At 41.5% G+C, this 18,827-nt stretch overlaps 1 protein-coding gene across 3 annotated transcripts in view; it reads left to right on the top strand.

Annotated features, from left to right (window-relative positions):
- The window catches only part of LOC115059934 (adenosine kinase-like), a 97,593-nt gene that overhangs the window by 53,505 nt on the left and 25,261 nt on the right, over window positions 1-18,827 (top strand). For all 3 annotated transcript variants that reach the window (XM_029527692.1, XM_029527694.1, XM_029527693.1), the window contains one exon: window positions 15,516-15,686. In XM_029527692.1, the coding sequence (XP_029383552.1) occupies window positions 15,516-15,686 (171 nt within the window). The remainder of the gene's footprint in view (window positions 1-15,515; window positions 15,687-18,827) is intronic.

The following is an 18,827-nucleotide window of genomic DNA, read 5'->3' as shown; positions in this document are numbered from 1 at the left end:
TGTGCGTAGAATGTGATTTAGTTGTGAGGTTTGAGACAGGCTGTGAGGCTGCTCTAGGCCCTGTGATGGGTGAGGGGACAGACTGACATTGACAGTGGGGTGGTAATGGCTCTGAATGAGGAGGAATGGCCCCTGTAAGGCCCCTATCCTGGTGGCAGAGCAGTAGCAACAGGCCTGTCCAAACACACTGCAAAACGAATTCTTCTCTTCAGCTATGTGGGTTTTTTTTTTCCATACAGCTAGAGATCGAGGCTATTTATAGCTTTGCCAATCTTAGGAAAAACGGTGAAAGAAATGGAAATTGCTACTCTTAACAAAATCCAGCTTTCATTTTTATGAAGTCTCAGCCACTGCAGCAACGCCACATCCCATGATGTTGAGACATCGGTGAAAGTAAAAAGATGAGGGGATGTTGTATCCCATTTGCAGTTTTTTGAACAGCATCTCAAGCCAATAGCCGTGAGGGTGCTACAAACCAATCAAAGTCCTCAGGATGTCTGGTCTTGTGATCACAGATATGGACATATCGGAATGTGTGCAATTGCATATGAAATCCCTGTTTGTTTTCTCACAGCCACATGTTTGCTTCTCTTGCCCTCTGTGCCCCTTTTCGTCTCCGAGACTGAAACATCATGTCTAGAACTTTGGCTGGGGAGCTCTGCAATTCATGAAAAATGCATTCACTCAGCTCCTTTTCTAACTCCTTGCCTCTGATATTCTTGTCATATCATATCCATGTCATGTCAGTGTGTGTATTAATTATGTAGTAGGTGCAGTTGAGGAGACGATATTGATGCATCTCAACTAGAAGTCCTATGTATTGCTGAGCAGTGGGAAATATAAACAAGACTTAATTAAGGATTGGAAGACACTTTAATATTTAGCCTTGAGAGTAAATAATTCTCTGTCTGTGTTTACAGGAAGCATTTTTTTCTCTCTCTGTCTTCTTCTCCCTCAGGGTCCATTTTATTCTCAGAGTCTTTCTTCATTCAACCATTGTGGTCATTTTTTCCGGTTCAACTGAGGTTTTCGACCCGGTCATCCCGCCTGGGTTTAGTATCTCTTTTAGTCCGCCAAGCTCACAATCGCTCAACATACTGGCCACAAAGAGTGTGTTGTAGCACCTTTGGAGGTGTCCCAAATTTACAAAGGTAATTTATTTCTTTACAAGCAGAATCATGCGTGAGTAAGAGGTCATGTTGTAATATGGAACTGTAACAGCATTCGCACACAAGCCAGATTGTGTTTGGGATTTGCGTTGCTGTTTATGAGTCCTCTCTGTGCTGTAATCATATGGAGCTGTGATAGCTCTTATATTCCCTCAATAAATGAATATCAGAAGGGAACACTCCTCTGGATGGTTCCTCTTGAAATACAGCTGTTTCCCTGCGGTCCTCTTCCTCCTTCTGTAACAAATGGTCTCTCAGGATTAAAACCACTACAAAACACTTCAGTGATATTAATCTTCTTTCAGGGCCTCAATCAAAAGTTGCATTTTAAAGAGGAAAAAAAGGAAATAAGAGACTTACTACCTTATTGTGTGAAATGCCCAGACAGATATTGGTATTCCTTGCAGATATAAGCATACTTAAAGTTGGTAACCCTGACCTTGCCAACAACTGAGTCAACACTGATATTGTGTGTTTTGCAATGCCGGAATGATTGTTTTACAGCCTGGTGATTGTAGCGTTTTGGCAGGAATAATTGGAAGTTCAAAGCATCAATCCATGAGTGTAGCCTGGGGATAGATTTCTGGAGAAGCTGACACTTCAGACGTATTATGAAGCCATCACGTCTAATTTGCAAAGACCGCTTTTGTAATTTACCCCCAATTCAGAGGAACAGTCTCCTGCTCTGCAGCACAATGCACACTCTGCTTGCATTGTTCATGCTCATTGGAAGAGACAGTGAGTGAATGAGTCTTGGAGCTCAAATAATGTGCAGCACTGTTCCTGTCATATTTGTTGCTGTGTAATGGCTCCTGATTTGTAGTTTCCTGCAGCGCCTTTTCAGCTTGGTGCAGAGCAGTCAGTGCTGCGCGGTATATAGCAACTGTTTTCTGTGCATCCAGTCCAAGCAACTTGTTTACAACTCGCTATTGAAGCAACTGCCTGACAGATAAAGGACTCAAACCGTCGTATAGTCTTTGAGATGGGGGGAGGAAACCTCTTCAGAGGAAGGGCTGGGGTTTTCCACATGCCACCCAGACATTCTCACACATATTGAGTTTGTCTGTGTGCATCTTTGAAGATGCAAATGTGTCAACCACATGTAACCAACCACCCAGCAAGAAGCTGAGATGCTCAACTGCCTTTCTCACGGCTCTTAAATGGCTGCCAGTGATCTTCAGCAGCTCTGCGTGTCTGTGAAGCCTGCAGTTCTTTTTTTAACGGACAGATTAGTTTTTGTGGGATATTGGATAATCCGAGCACATTTAAAAGTCAGTGTTACCACATTAGGAGTTTAGCTGTAAAAATTTATGACATCTCATGTAGCAAACAGATACAGTAGATGCTATGAGGCTTTTACAATGATAGAGAAATCATTAATTGTCTAGTAATTTGAATCAGGCGTTACAGGAAATGGATTCATTAGTTTTCACTGACGATACCAGTTGAATACCTCTCATGTTGCAAATGCAGGCGCGCCTTAATCAAGAGAATATTTATACCTCAAACCTGCCAGCCAGCTTTGACATATCGAGTAAGAAAAAAAAAAAAGACAGCACATCATAGCTTGGCATAACCTGACAGAGGAGGCATTCGTAAATTATTAATATTTTCCCTTGCAGTGTCACCTATCATTGCACTATCCTTCTACTCCCACGTTTTGAAATGCAAGAGTAGTAGCCCTGCAGTGTGGCAAGTCATGTCTCTGGCTCTCATTTCAATATCTGAAGTGAAAGGTCATGATGATATATTCTGTCCTGCCGCGGTGACAGTGACTTACATGCTACCAGTTCAAGATGGTACGCTTTTACGAGGGCCACCCAGCCTGTCGAGCAAACTGATAATGAATCAATCTGTGTGAAACATTTATGGACACCCCCACCCCCCTCAGCCTTCCTTCCTTCCGTGAGGCCAATTAGAGCATCCTTGGTGGCCCCTGCTGTCTGAGTCAGGGAAGCCCCTTGCATTGTCATATCAATATTCCTCTGTTGATCTCCAGCTGAGGCGAGTCCGGCTGCTCTTTCCACACATTGCTAATTTGCATTCGCCAGCATGTGTGGGAGATGGCATGCTGGCTGCCTCTCCTCCTTGTTCCCAAACCTACTGTTGCCTCCCTCTCCTGTCTTTTTCTACTTTTTTTTTCTGAGAGGGAAAGGTTTCTTGATTTCTGGCATGCCAGAGAAGGGTCCTCTGAGGATTACATTGGCTAAGCCCTTATCACTCCAGGAAATTCACTGCCTGCTTAAAAAAGTGGTAGGAGTAGAAAATCAAGGGGAAGTGTTATTCTTTTTAAGTTTCTCCCTATTCCCATGGAAAGTTATTACAGGTTTGAAGAAAAGTCCTTTTTTTGGCACTCAAGTTTTCTCATAACTGCATTTCATATTTTGCCCCCCCCCCCCACCACCTTTTCTTTTTTTTTTTTTTTTTTCCAAACGGCTGGTGGAATTTTAGAAGTGGAAAATGTGAAGGCAGGTGCTTGAGAGAGAGCGAGACACAGAGAGGGAGAGGGAGAGAGGGGAGGTTTAGGGAGGGCTGTGCTCACTGGGAAGCGATGTTAAACATCCAGGGGAAATGTTTGTTATTTTAATGGGATACCACCATGGTAACAGCTTTGAGAGACTCCCAAGGCTTTGTGTGGAGTATATGCACGCTTTCATCAATCTCGCCTAATTTCTTTGGGGATTAGCAAATATAATCAGTCCTTTCTCCAAGTCGTCACCTGCTTATCGACATGAATATGATGGTGAAATTTAGCAGAACACAGCCCTGTTGGATGTGGAGAAAGCTATACACGGGCCATTAATATAAATCACGAATTTAAGCGAGTCACTAAATGGATTCAAAAGTCATTAGTATTCCTTTTGTGCTGAGTGACATCCCAGACAGAATAGCTTACATTTTGCACATACCTACATCCTCTTCTTCTTCCTTTTTTTTTTTTTTTTTTTTTAAATCCTTGCAACCGAGACCAAAGCACTTCTGCTCATATTACATCTTCAAGTTAAACATGTTTCAGACAGAGGTAATGAATTATGTTATTTTCAGATTTAATACCTTTACGGGGGTTTTACAGGCAATGGAGTGAACTCATTTACAAGCCTTGGTGGAAAAAAGGACACCCTGTCTGATGAGGAGCCGCCGTGTTTAAAAGGCTCCAGTAACTCGTAAGCCCCTCTCAGTTTCATACCTTTTTCTCTCCCTCTACAGATTTCCTTAAGTGGCTTATGTGAATTGCAGTTGCTACATTGAAGCAGGCAATATACAGAATACATTTTTTCATGGCCGTGACCAGCTAACAGCACATTGAACTTGTGCGTGTGGTGATGGAGAGGTTTCACACACAGCACTGCAGCGCCGTGGGAGTATAGCCTGACCTAAAGCTAAGCCCCCAGCCGGAACAGCCTTCCATCAAACTCACAACACTGCTCTCTTATCTACTGGCATTTCTGTCTGATACAAATAGCCAAGATGTGATATAGTTGGCTACATGTCATATCTGGCATTGTACTCCGCTCTATCTGCCCCCCCCCTCTGTGAAATATAATGCTTTTAACTCACCAGCTTTTTTGCTTTGGCTATTTTTTCCATCTGTAGCAGAGACAGAGACCAGTGTGTTTGCTCATCTTGGCCAAAGGCCAAAGGCTCTTTCTGATATAATCCCCACCATCGATCAGACTTTGTTTACTCTAACATGGTTTTTCTCCCCTCCAGCAATTAGAAGCCAACCTTCCACCTCCTGCTCCTCAGACCAGCTTTATACGTTTATTTTTCCCTTAAGTGGTAATTTTTCATGTTGCGGCTAAGCTCTAAGAAGTGTGGGTGTATATTAAGTAACCAGACTGACATGTTTGTCAAAAATTTCTTACTGTTTCTTTGTCTTTGAAGGAGAATTCTCTAATCACCAAACATGGCACATATTGTATTGTACTACCAGTATATTACGGAGAGCTGATTCACACATTTCTTATGTAGCACTCCACATGCTGTGTTTCGTTTGGGCTGCTCCACTTAAAAATCTCAAGCACTTTGAAATTTTACAAAAATGGTGTGGCTGTTGCCGCAGAGGATTACTCTCCCGTCCGTCTGAGAGTCTCTCGTCGTAATAAACCCGTCACAAGAGTGACTGGTCTTCTCTGTGGTCCTGCTCAAGAGAAGGGGCCATTTTGCTTTGTTAATAATGTGATAACAAACTGCAACTGGGAGACAAACAGCCTTTCACACTTGTCTTTAGACTGCACGACTCACTTTACAGGGTGACTGTGCTGGTCTTCCATCATGCGAGGCCACTGTCCAGTTATTTTCTTCTGATGTAGTCCTGTAGTACCAGCTTGTTTAAAGCTTTAACCAGTTCCTTAACTTCATTAACTTTATTGAATCTGTCACTCAACCAATTAATCAATCGATCAATTCAAAGTTTAGGATCAGCACAAATGCATATGTGTATATCCCTGCCTTACCTTTATATCTTTTATGTTTAGGTACTGGACAAAAAAAATAGATAATGTGTGAATTTCACTCTACTCAGCTCTTTTCATTCCAGACGTAACAACTAAATAAATCATCTCTCACAAGGACACTTCACTGTGACGATCATAGTGATTGGTCCTAAATGGCATTAATGCTATAGTTGACAGGAATGAAAAATGAGTTAGAAAAATGTACTGATCTGGAGCAAATATGCAAAGAAAAAAAAATCCTAATTAAATAATCTGAATTTTTAGCAAAACACACATTATGAGCCAGGTTTTCCTTATTTTGGTCAAAGTGAGTCTGTTAGTCCAGTAAAATACAGCTATTGTATCACTGCAGATAACATATCTTCATGAATAAAGTCCCTGGTTTGTATTAGTCATATATCCTATAGAGACTAAATATCGAACACTATGCAGCTAATAAGTCTTGTAGTCAGAACTATCAAAGCCAAGAGGCTTGCTAATGCCTCTCAACAATTTTAATTTAACATCTAACACATTTCTTCACCCTGTTACTTGTGCTTTTGGCAGACAACCCTCACGCCTACCATCAGCATCTGAAATTTGTGATTTTCTAGATTTTGTTTGATGCCTGAGACTCATATTTCCTGGCTGTGATTATATCCATCTCAGCCTGCGATGCTACTCTCATGTGGGAGAAGCTCTTAGCACACAATGTCTGTTTGTCTGTTTTAGCCCAACTTTCGCAGTAAGTCATAGACAGAATTTAAGTGCAGGACTGGCGGCCAACTTTTAATAATTTCATCATTTGTTCACTTTAAAACTTCAAAGCTCCATCAGTGTTTTTCAGTCATGTCTTTTTTTTTCCCCCTTTTGGTCACAAAGATATTGAAGTCCCGCCTTATTTGGCATGCACAGGTAGAGAAGTACGATTCTTCGCTAAGCAGTGAATTGTAAAGGCAGTTTCAAGTTGTAACAGAAACTGACTTCATTTCTTAACAACCAAAACACCGCAGCAACAATAGAACCTTTATAAACCTTAGTCTTGCATCAACAAGACTGGTACAATTCCTGTGGAGTGTGGCATTTTTCCTCATCCTCTTTGTATGTTTACATCACCTGTGTGCACTCAGTATTTTCCCCCTCTTGGCCCGACGATAAACAAAGACCGGCAGACTTGACTCGCAGCATCATCACGGCACCAGGAAGATAAAAACATGAAGTGGATAAACAAGCTCTAAAGTTTCCTAGCCTTGACAGGATTCCTTACCACTTGTCATTTTATAGAGCTGTGTCGTTTTGTTTTTTTTTTTTTTGCATAATTCCACGGTGCATTGGCTCGGCATGATTTGATTTGGGACCTCCACTTTCAAGGGAATTGGGCTTAGGGTATGAAGGTTCACACTTATTGCCTCCAGGCAATTGATTTTTTTTTTAGTTTGATTTTTAGTGTTATAGTAATACCAGTACTGGATGTTAGCACCGTGTTGTGTCACTGTGGCCAAATACACTGAAACCTCAGTGTGATTTTATAGTGTTAGAGTTAGGGCATAAAGGTAAGGTGGAAATGTGTTTTGCTATGAAACAACAATCCATTTAGTTGAGAGAAAATCATCAACTTCCAAGTCTTTCATGAGGGCAAAACATGAAATATTCACTTTTTCCTTTCCTTTCCTTTTTTCTTTCTATGAAGTCATGGGGTCTTTCACTTAGCTAACATCTTATTGGCCAAACAACCTGCTAATGCCTAATTAAGTCATTATTAGTATATTTTTTTCACTGATGTTTTCATTATTCTGCTTCGTTGTAGCTCACTCAGGTCTGTATGTGTAAATTAATAGATATAAAATGGAAAGCTTTTATGTATTTGGAGTAAAAAAAAAACAATCTTTTAAAATTGTTAGATACATGCTTGATGATATGTTTGATTTATTTATTTTTTTAAATGCAGAATGTCTCAGTGAGACAGAAAAAAATCCTTTTGAGGAGTCTACTGTCGCACATAAATCATTTAAATAAATATTTAATGAGATTGAAATCAGAGACACTCTGCTGATTTTCCTCATAAAGGTCAGTTTACCAGTGGTGAGGAGAACCACTTATGTCTGTGAAAACAGTTTTATCAAGGCCGTGGCCCAGGAGGAGCTTGGCTTTGGTTATGATCACAAATCAAGGCAGAGCCTATGTGACAAACATGGAATCTTGTATATTTGCCAGGCATGTTGCATTATGGGAAGTGTAGGATTCAGGATGTTTTGAACATCATCCTTTCTTGCTTCAGTTCTGGCTGTTTTGTTTTCCAAAACTTCATACAAACTCTCTCTCATAAACCTCTCCTTTGATAAATTGCGAAATAATAAAAGAAACACTGTAGGAACAACTTAAAACTGCACTTAAAAGTTTTTGTGCACTTTTGGCAAAAAGAAAAATCATATTTCTGTTTGCACTGTGCAAATCTACTGCATGTTTTCCCCCTCTCTCCACTCATTTGTTGGTGTTTTCATCTGGGGGCCATCAAATTACAGTTTCAATTAGATGACTTTTTTTTTGACAAACATGAATAATTAAAGGTTCTTTTTTAGCCACGTGTTCTCCTATTTTGTTGGTGCTGAGCACACACAGTTAGAAGTTATTATTAGACTGAATTTAACCGGCCCCACGTCCTCAGCTCTGAGCAGTGGGCACTGAGCTCCTGCATTGAATTTGACAGCCTTCACACAATATTGTGCAAGGGCGCTCCCTTAGCTTTTCATGCTGGTTAAATGTAATATGGCAGATGGATAGTATTTGCAGGCAGAGCAGGGGTCTCACCCTCCCTCTCACTCAGTTTTTTTTTCACCGTCTCTTGCCAGTACCTCAGACATTTCAAGGGGGAGAAATATGTATCAAATTAACTCTTAGCAACAGGGCCTCAGAGCTCCCTGCCCTTGTCTTTTCAGCAATCAGAGCTTTGTTATTTTAGTCTTTCAACCAAAACCGAACTGGATTCAATGGCTTCAGCAATTACCTGTAATTTTCCAACCTAGTGCGCTAGCTTTCACCGGAGCAACTATGAACAGTGAAAGATTGTCTCCTTGGTTCCTCATTTCAGTGTTCCCATTAAGTGCTCTAATTCATTTACATCTACAGAGTGGCACATTTGGAAATGTTCACTTCCCGGCAGCAGGAATGTGTGCGGAGATTTGGTTTCTGTCTGTGCACAACCTTCAAGTCACTGAAACTGGAAACCCCTCTGCAGTGTCGAGACTCTGACACCGAACCTCTGCTTTATACATCTGACCTATATATTAATACGTCCTTTCAAGCCAGTGGAGAGGAGACAACTCTGAGGCCCCGACATCTGTTTTCACAGCGCAGACTTTTATCCCGTTTTTCCATCAACCCCCACAAACTCCCCTTTCCATTCCCCATCCTGTTCTCAAGTTGTGTAAGAAACTACAGGAGCTCAACTTGACTCCAAAAGTGTATATGTGTGTGTATTTGTGCAAGTTGGGAGTGATGTTTCCCCTTCAGAGGTACTGAAGGAGAGAGAACTGCTCACACTGAAATGCTAATTATGTGCAGTGTGGCAGTGTGACAAGGACACTTGAGAGTGTATGCATTAGCAAATTTTAACTCTCTGCAAACCAAACAGTTTGTTCTGGGCTAATCTCTCAATGATGAAAGTAAGAGCAACATTGGGAACCGGAGTAGATATATAGGTTAAAGAACAAGAGACGGTGGTTTTCTTTTTCATCACCAAGATAACTTAAGTTTTAGAAAAAGAAAGCACCTCTTCTGGCATTGGGGTTTTTTTTTTTTTTTGCATTTTTTGTGCATTTCATCTCTTCAGAGGTAACATATGGTATCTGTAAGGGAGAGCCAGTTTGTGCTCTGCGGTGAATTATTTTGTGGATTAGTATTGGCATTTAAATGCTCTTGGCTTTAAATCTTGTCTGTTTCAGATCTTAAGTACATTCCTTGGCATCCTGCTCTCCCGCTCAGGCTGGCCTCTTCCCCTGGCCAACACATTTTTGAAGCGGTAGAGCTTAACAGGAGAGCAAGAGGCAGCCATTTGAAAAGACCCTGAAGCTGGTCTCAAATTACTTTTAGTGAGATAACGCTAAAATCAAACTAATTCTTCCACTATTGTGTTGCCAGCAAAACTTAAGTTGGAGAAAAAAAATTATAATTATTATATATAATATTATTTATTTATTTATTTTACTTTTCTACAAAAGTTGTTTCCTGCAATGCTTTACACAGTGGAGGCTTCTGGGGTTAATGCAATTACAGTCTCTGATGGTTTTACAAATTGCAGGCTGGTAGTGTGACACACGTTCCCCTTAAGTGTTCTGTGGTTGGCTCTAATGTCTTGTTTTATCCACGCTCATTAAGATGACCTTGGCCAGGTATCTTTGGTTATCGCCACGACCTTGTCGCTGTATCTCTATACTTCAAATACACCATGAGAGACCTTTCTGACTTTGGGGGAAAATATCCGCTAGCTTGAAAATGGGTAATATTTAAACCAGAGAAAATGTTTTAGGAATAAATACTGCAGCTGTTAGTAAGTGATGTCTCTGCCCAGTTGTTAAATTAAGCGTTTGTGGCACATTTATGTTGCCCCGGAGATTGGGGCTGACATGATAGCCCCTTTTCCTCATCTCCAAGCGGGCTTTAAAAGCACGGCACTCCCTTCTGTTTCCATTGGAGTTGGCTTCCCTCCAGCTCCCTCAAAAGAAGTGGATGAATTCCTAGATGTCTGATAAGCTTCACCAGAACATCATTCTCAATGGAATCGAGAAGAAGAGGAGGCAGATGCTATCAGCGCAGCAGAATCGCCTTGCAGTCAGATCAAACATCCTAAAAGTGCAGGGAACGCTCAGTCATGTTAGGAGGCTGTTGTGCATTAATCTTCTCATTGCTTTAATTGAACGTGTTTCTATATCAAACCAACTGGCCGTTTTGATGCAAACAAAACATCATTAGCATTGTGAAAAATCCCAGTTGGTTTTGTACCTTTTTCTTTTTACTTGAAATGAAAAGCCTTAAATGAGGTCTTTTTCATTCTGGTATTTTTTGTTTCCCTCCTATCACGGCACTCTGTGACACCATTAATCACTTTTGCCTTTGTTTGTTTGTCCTCTTTCTTTCTGCTGCTTATCGAGCCAGGCACTGACACAGGTTCCCGCCGCCCCCCATCATGAGTGAAGGTCTTGTTTGTCCCTGTGTGTTTGGGTGTAAAACAGCGAGACCTTCAGGATCAGGGAGTAAAATATATCTCGCAACACTAGCGTAGCGTACCATAGGTGTCTTGATGGAGATGGAGTCATACTGAGCTAATGAAGCTCCAAACCTCAGCTATCGATCCACCTCGCAACGGTGCTTTACAGAGATAACTGAAGAGGAGAGCGGTGTGTGGCATCACGCGTGCTCTGATCTGTGTGACATCTAATTCTGTGTAATGAACACTGTGCACCAGAGAGCATGATGGGGGGCTTTCTATGGTAATGACAGGGATAGCATGGCCCGGGCGGCTTTTGAAAAGCTTTGATACACTGGCGGTTAGCTCACAGGGCATTCCTGACCAGCCATGAGTTTATAACTACAACAGCAGAAAAAAATCACTTTGCAAAACTGTATGTATGCTCTGCTTTAGTAAATACTTCACTTTCTAGCATTGCTACCAATTACTTTTTAGCTGTATTCTGTATTTCTGTTGTTCCTGTTCTGCTCTTCTTGGGGTACCAACTGTTTTTCATCACATTAGTTTTTTGCTTATCTAAATAGCGTCATTTAGTTTCTGAACATACAGTCACATTAGTCCTCCATCCAATTACATCCGGCAAAAAGCAGGATACTATGTCCTCTGTTGGGTAAGAAACGAACATTAACCAGCACAATTACAAACTCTAAACTGGGTATCAGAGCAGTAGTGTGACAGAGCGAAGGCACACAGCGACAATAATGACTTTTGTTCTCAAATGTCTTCGTGTTTCCATTGGCCAACAGAAGCTAAGGGCTGAAGAAAAGGTTCGATATAACATATGAGTTCAAGCAGGCCAGAGTTTCTCCCAACACATGAATCCCTGAATTCACGTGTTGAGTTTTGCTTTGGCGGTATTCAGACTGATGCAGCACTCTATCAAAGAAACTCTAAGGGCTGCAAATGGTAAATGGACTGCACTTATATAGCTTTATCAGCAAGTCAAAGGGCTTCACTAAGCCCCATTCAACACTTTTTATAAACATACAGCACTTTTGATATCACTCACACACAAATAATCAGTCTAGCAATTTGAGGTTCAGTATCTCAGCCTGTAGACACTTTTACTTTGGACCGACGTCAACAATCAAACTACTGACCTTCTGATTGGTGGACATCCCATCCTTTCTCCTCAGTCACTTTCTCTCTAGAGGTAGTGGTGAAAAGATGAAATACAGCTATGCCTCAAAAGGCTAAACAGGCATCAATACAAGCTGCGGAAAAATGATCACTCTTCCAGTTGTGGTCTCCTTCATCTCAACACTCAAGGAGTTAATATTCCCACCCAGCTTACACTGAGCAGCGCATGAATGTGGTGCCGGTATTCTCTTTTAGCTCAGTTTTTGGTCTCTATCAGCTCCTGGGGGATATATGTGTCTCTTTAAAGCTGCTGACAGCTCTGGGATGTCTTTGTCTGTCTACAGTTTGGTGCTGTCCAGGAGTCACAACAGTTTTCTCACTGCATCTGAACATTTTTGACACTTTTGACTTAATCAAAACTGTAAAGACTTGGGCCATAACAGCAAAACAATGAGATGAAGGAACTTTGAAGTTGATGTTTCTCCGTGGGTTTATCGCCGCAAGCAGCCTCTTTTATAGTGGTTTCATACATATTTATTATAAAAATGTTGATAAGAGCAGCTTTAACTATTGCAATGTCCTTAATCCTTGACATGTGGTTGTACAAATAAATGATGACATTTTGTGTGATTGCATTGGCTGTAATTATTCTGTTTTATTGAAGTGATGATGGTTTAAATTCCTGCTGTTGCTCCAATAGTAATAGGAAGTGAAGCCCTTCGTGACACAGTACTTTAAACACCTCACCCCCCCCCCCCATCCCTGCAGAATTAAAATAGACCTGGAAAAAAGAAACACTTTTTCTTTTTCCATGACCACCTCTGCTGCTGCTGGTGTAAATGAAAATGCCCTTCCCAAAATAGATCATTTTTACCCTTCAGATGGCCACTTTTATTTTAAGCCTGGTGACACCATGCCATCCATCACAGCCAGCTTTTCAGATGTGAGCAGCCCTGGGGGGAAAAAAGTGGATACAATGCAGAGGAAAGTGTGATAGCGTGCTGCTGCTGTGTAGTTTGAACCTATGGTTAGACTACCACTAATTTCATCTCAGGGTAGCATTTAGGCATTTTCTTTGTGTGACTTAAGTGGAAGTCATTCCTCGTTTTTAGGGTAAACATTGAAAATGGAAGCCTTGTCTTTCCAACTCTTCCCTCAAATTGCCACTTGACACAGCCAAACATCGCTCTGCATTATTGTCTGCCAGGAAAATGCATTTCTGAATGCTTTATTGGATGTTTTGGCTGGGCTGAAATTGTACGAAGTGTACCCATAGCTTTGATCATCTTGACCTGGAAATGTGATAGTCACCCCACTTCACAAGGCGCTCTGACACCTGGGAAACTGGATCTGCTATTCTTGATACATGATCTGCACCGCAGCACTAAAGACTTAACTTCTCCTATTTCCTAGCCGGCACAAACTACTGTTGGGAACTGAAATTTCGCATGGCTCAGATTGTGTGTGTTTTTTTTTTTTTTTTTTCTTTCTCCCCCACAAGCCACTAGAGTCACAACATTTGGAGCTCAGTGGAAAAAATGGCCTGTATGATTTTTATGAACGAGATTCCTGAACCATTACTTTGACTTCAAAAACAGACACGCACAGAACGTTCAAACGAACTGATTTTGAAATATATATATTCTGCGTAAATAACTGCGCATCAAAGCTGATATGTTTTGCATGTACATGAATGTGAGCAGAAAAAAAAAGATATAGATTCACCCGTTAGATGTTATGCATCAGAACCTTGTATGGATTAATGCACTTTCAAGAAATTAAACATTTAAGTATAAAGGTAATATTGAACGCAAGAAATGCCATATATAGTTATTTTTTTATTGTTTTTTTACACCAACTAATAAATTGTCAATATCAAAGCTACTTTTCATCTCAATTTAATGGGAAACTGCTTTTGGTTGTTTAAAGACATTGTGTAATTTTATGATGCAAATTGTTTTTGTCTTGGCTTATTTTATCATTTTAAAACCATTCACAGCGTAAGGATTGTTATCCTTGGATTGGATGAAGTGTGTTTCTATATCTGTAATTAGTTGCATCAAATCAAATGGGCTTGAAATGGTGCTCAGGTGATAATTAAGTATGATGATAATGGTATAATGAAGTATGAGCATTTTGGTATTACAATGATGTAACTCTTTCAGGAATCAGTTAATGTATTTCAGCACTGACTTCCAGGTGATTTAATGTGATGACACGGGCAGTAGTGCCGAGGTTAGAAGTGAATTACACAGAGCTAGTGTGTGATTAGAGAAGCCGTGGCATGGCTTTTAAAGTTCGCCACCCCTCGGGATATTTGATCGAGACGTCGGCCTTTGATCTGCGTTAACATTGAGGTAACCATGACAGTTTATTTTCAACTACCAAAAAAAAAAAAAAAAAAAAAGGAATAAGAAAGAAAAAAGACCATTTGTGTCAGAAAACAATCTCCCCTTCCTCTGACATCTTGGCACACTGCAAAAGAAAAATGTCAGGGTCACTGATGGACCATTAGCCCAAAGTGAGTTTCCTCTGTGCTCCTGGACCCATTGAAAACACCTTTTTAGTCTTCAACAGATGGTACCGTGACACATCAACCATGGGAACTTACCTGGGCTAAACCAAAGGACACAGGCTGTGCAGAGGAATGGCAATGTCGGCCCGGACAGTGACTGACACCATGAATGTCGAATAAAGAATCCACCTGCTTAGCATGGCTGTATTGTTAAGTCTTGTACATTTGACTGACTACATAGTCACCCCCTATTCATCAGTATGATACCCTTTTCTTTTTCATGGAGGTCGCTTCTTCGTTGCTGCAGAAGTCATAGTGCTTTAATGAGAACTGCACTGTAGCTCACAATGGAAGCTTTTCAGCCAGATTAAATGTATCACTGTGCTGAAACTTTCCTCCCCCCTTGCCCCTATTGTGACACACTGGTTTTACAGAGCAGCTTGTTGCTGAAAAACAAGGTTAAGAAGATCAGTATCAAAGGAGGAGTGTTTTTGTGTGGCTTGCAGGAGAGTCTCGCTTCAGGTTTCCACCTGAAACACAAAGGTGTTTTCTTACCTGATTTGTATTCATTCACACAATGAGTGGACTTGCCTCTCTTGTTTCCAAGTAAGGAGAGTCCAGACGAGACTTTTGTTCCCCCCTATCATCGGATACGTGCATGTTGCTTCCTCCAGTACGAACCTTGGAGCTCAGCCACAGGCTTTGTCCTTTTTTTTCCTGCCCTTTTTCCTCCTCTTTGTTACTCTGTGTATGTTCTAAGAAAACATTTCAGATAAATGCTTGAGCTTTACCACTGCCTCTTTCTTTTGGCTCCTGGGTTATTCCAGTAATACCAAGTCTTGTCATCCTAAAATTGCCTTGTCAAGATCCAAAACCCACAAATTAGCAGTTTAAAGTGTCTCAGTCCTTAAGGGCCAGTAGTTCAGTCCGTTTTGGTTCATGTCATGTTGTAAACACACAGATAATGCGGCACACAGCACCACTGTACAGATTCATTTGCTTGATTCAGTTGGTGACCGTTGAATCTGCTTAAAACATGTCGTAAGTAAATTTCACTGTCTTGTTTTTAGGGCTTTTTCCTGACCGTGTCTCCGGAGTCAATCCTGAAGGTGGCAAAACATGCATCAGACAACAACAAAATCTTCTGCATGAATCTCTCAGCACCCTTCATCAGCCAGTTCTTTAAAGAGCCCTTGATGATGATCATGCCTTATGTTGACATCTTGTTTGGCAATGAGACGGTAAGTGGAGCAAGACTTGAATGTTTTCTGATTAAGATGAGTGGTGTGTGCGTTTGTGCATTTATGTTTTGTGTGTGTTTATTTTTTGACAACAATAGAGGTTATTTCTTGGAGGCTTTGGGAGATTAGTTTTGTACGATAACAAAAAAACTTAAATTCACACATTTCAAATGTCAGGGTTAGTTTCTCAGACAGCCAGCCACTTTTTTTTTTTTTTTTTTTTTGGTCATGCCACCATGAGCTGAACATGCTAAACTTTGACTGTGAATATGATCAACGTTACACTGATTAAGTGCTGCCTTTATAGGTGGTGAAACATGATTTCAATTAAATGATCCTGAATTTAGATTGGACTTAATTCAACCTCCTCCAAGCTCTCATATCCTCAATCAGGATTTAACCCCAAACCAGCATAGGTAGTTAATATTAGTTTTAACATATCTAATTGAAATGACTGTACAGTGTTGATAATGTATGTTCTCTTTCTGAGTGCTTTATAGTTTAACACTTTTTCTTCTGACCTCGTTTAAAGCAAAATTAAAATGTCAGGATCAGTGTCTCATCCTACTCATTGTTCTTGTTTCTCCTCAGTATCAATTTAACTTCTCACTTTTCATCTCAACATAAAGAGATGAATAAGAACTAGCCCAGCAATCATTCATCTCAATCACATCACCATTTCATGCCCGTCATCTATTGATTCCCCCCGGCTCTGTGGGAGTGAGTAGCTGGTTGGAGGTCAAGCTGTGGTCAGGGACCGTAGTGCTGTTGGGAAGAATCCTCTAACAGGCCAGCTGAGCTTGAAGCAGAGGCACCGCCTGGACAAACTGTACCTTCTGAGGAAGAGGCTGGGGGGGGGGTGGGCTGGGAGTATATGATCATTGGACTGAACCCACCTCCCCACTGCTAAAGCTACTAAACAGAGCCCTGCCTTAGAGTAGAGGGATGGGGTCCACAGACAGATCTGGAAGAAACTGCTCAGCAATTGAGGATTTATTGCTGTTGCTGACTTAGGCTTTTTCCTCCTTTCTTTCCTCTCCCAATATAAAACCCCCCTTTTACTTATGCGCCTCTCTCTCACTCCCTAATTGCTGTGAGGAATGATTGTGTCTCCTAAACCACGGTGTACATTTTGCAAGCGTTATGTATTTTTGGGTGGGTGGTACTGTAACTGTTTGCATAAGAAGTTTGCTCACACCTCCAGTCATTACAGTTTAATGACTCTGGATAATTGCAACGTATGTTTGTTGAAGGAGATTATCGTTTGGAGACTCTGTCAGGGCTTGCTCTCTGGGTTTGAACCCGGTTAAGTCCGCCAAAATAAGAGATTCACTGGGAAACAGAGCAGATATTCACTACTCAGCCGCCTCAAGCAGTGAGGTCTTCCAGGGTCTGTATAGGTCTAATGCCGGTCCAGAGTGTTTTGACTCCTTTTGGCCTTCTTCTGTGTTGGCTGCTGGGAAGAGGGAGTGGGGAATGACTGCTCATACAGTCGAGCCCCAAACCTCCCATTGTGCACAAGCCAGACAAGGTTGGCGGTCATGCAGTGGTGCATGGTGAGTGACAGGCAACAGGGCTGCCTCACCCACGCCCCCCCCCCACCCACCCCCTGGCCTTCCCCTTGCCCCAACTTCCACCCCCCAAAGTGATGGATCAGCCTCAGCCTGCGATGCTTTCATAACAAGTCAGTGACAGTCAGGATCATGCAGGCTGACTCCTATAGCCTTGCAGAATGTGCCATAAGGGAAGGCTAATGTGTCTGCCTGTCTCTTCCTTCCTCTCCCACACTTACTGAGTCACAATACAGAGCTGCGCACACTTGGGGAAATATGTTTAAAGCAGCTGTAAGATCTCATGTTTTGAAACCGACCGATAATCATTTTAGGCAAGACTGAAGTTTTTGAGAAGCGAGTGCTCCATTATTTGTCATGACTGGGATCTTATTTCAGTCAGATCACAATTCACATTTGATCATTTGAAATTCCATAACAGCAACACCACAGACTCCAAGAGATGTCAATAGCCTCTGTTTCTCCTCTTGTTTTTTGTTGTTGTTGTTGTTTTGTTTTTTGTTTTTTTTGTCTGCTTCTGATGTTGAAATGTGTCTGTGTTTCTGACTGAGTCGGGGTTATTCTCCTGTAACTCGATCCTGCTGGTACTTGTTTGAAACCTGGCATCAGCAAGCCCTGCCTGGCCTATCAGCAGCTTTGCACTTATATAACAGTCTCCCATCCATCCTGTAATTACTGCCTTTTTGGGGCATAGTGTAGTGTCTGTCTAGTGGTGGAAGAAGGGTGTGGAGAGGCTAGCAACGACGGCTCTGCATTGCCAGGGCCTCTGAGATGGTGCCGGTGGAGCCGCGTACACATCAGAAGCTACTTCACTTAATTGGCAAACATGTCGTGTGATAACCTGGGAACAGCACAGGCCTAATTGAGTCCTCCTGTGCTGTCCTCCTCTGACTACCTGACATGGAACCCTGGGCATTACATTTCTCTCCATTTAATGGCTGCAGTTAATTAGGCCTGAATGAGGGAATCATTACTGCAGGAAAAACCACTTGCCAGTGAATTCGCCGATAAAATTAGCCACAATTTGCTTTTTCTATTTGAGCATAAGAGATAAACCACACAATGGGAGGCGGTGATGGTGGTGGTGGTGGTGGTGAGGTGGGGGGGGGGTTGGACCATTACTGGTGGATTTGTATTGTGGAATTTTAGACATATCATAGACAAATGGGACAATTAATCAAGACTGCATTAATCACCCAGACTGATGTTTTTCTAAGCCAGGATTCGTGGTTTTCTCTATTTAGATAATTTCATGTGCTTTTTTTTTTTTTTTTTTTAAATCTGTGCAAATGGTATAAGAATGTGCTTCCTTAATAAAACGGTAGCGCAGATGAGGAGCTTAGTTTTCTCTTTTCTTTTTTCTTTTTTCTTGCCCCACAGCCAATACCAGCCAACCTCCTCGCTCTTCTGCCATTAACATTATATACCACCCCCATACAAGAGCGCCACATGTCCTCCATTGCTGTCCAATGCGTTCGGCTCCACACTCAGAGGGAGCTTATTTATATGGGTCCCAGCCCCTTCTTCCAAACGAGAGACAGCCATTGTAATTGAATACTCAATAGGTGAG

Source organism: Echeneis naucrates, chromosome 19, assembly GCF_900963305.1.
Source record: "Echeneis naucrates chromosome 19, fEcheNa1.1, whole genome shotgun sequence".
Taxonomy (NCBI): Eukaryota; Metazoa; Chordata; class Actinopteri; order Carangiformes; family Echeneidae; genus Echeneis; species Echeneis naucrates.
The sequence above is the reverse complement of the archived record's forward strand: the minus strand, read 5'-3'. Positions and strand labels throughout refer to the sequence as shown.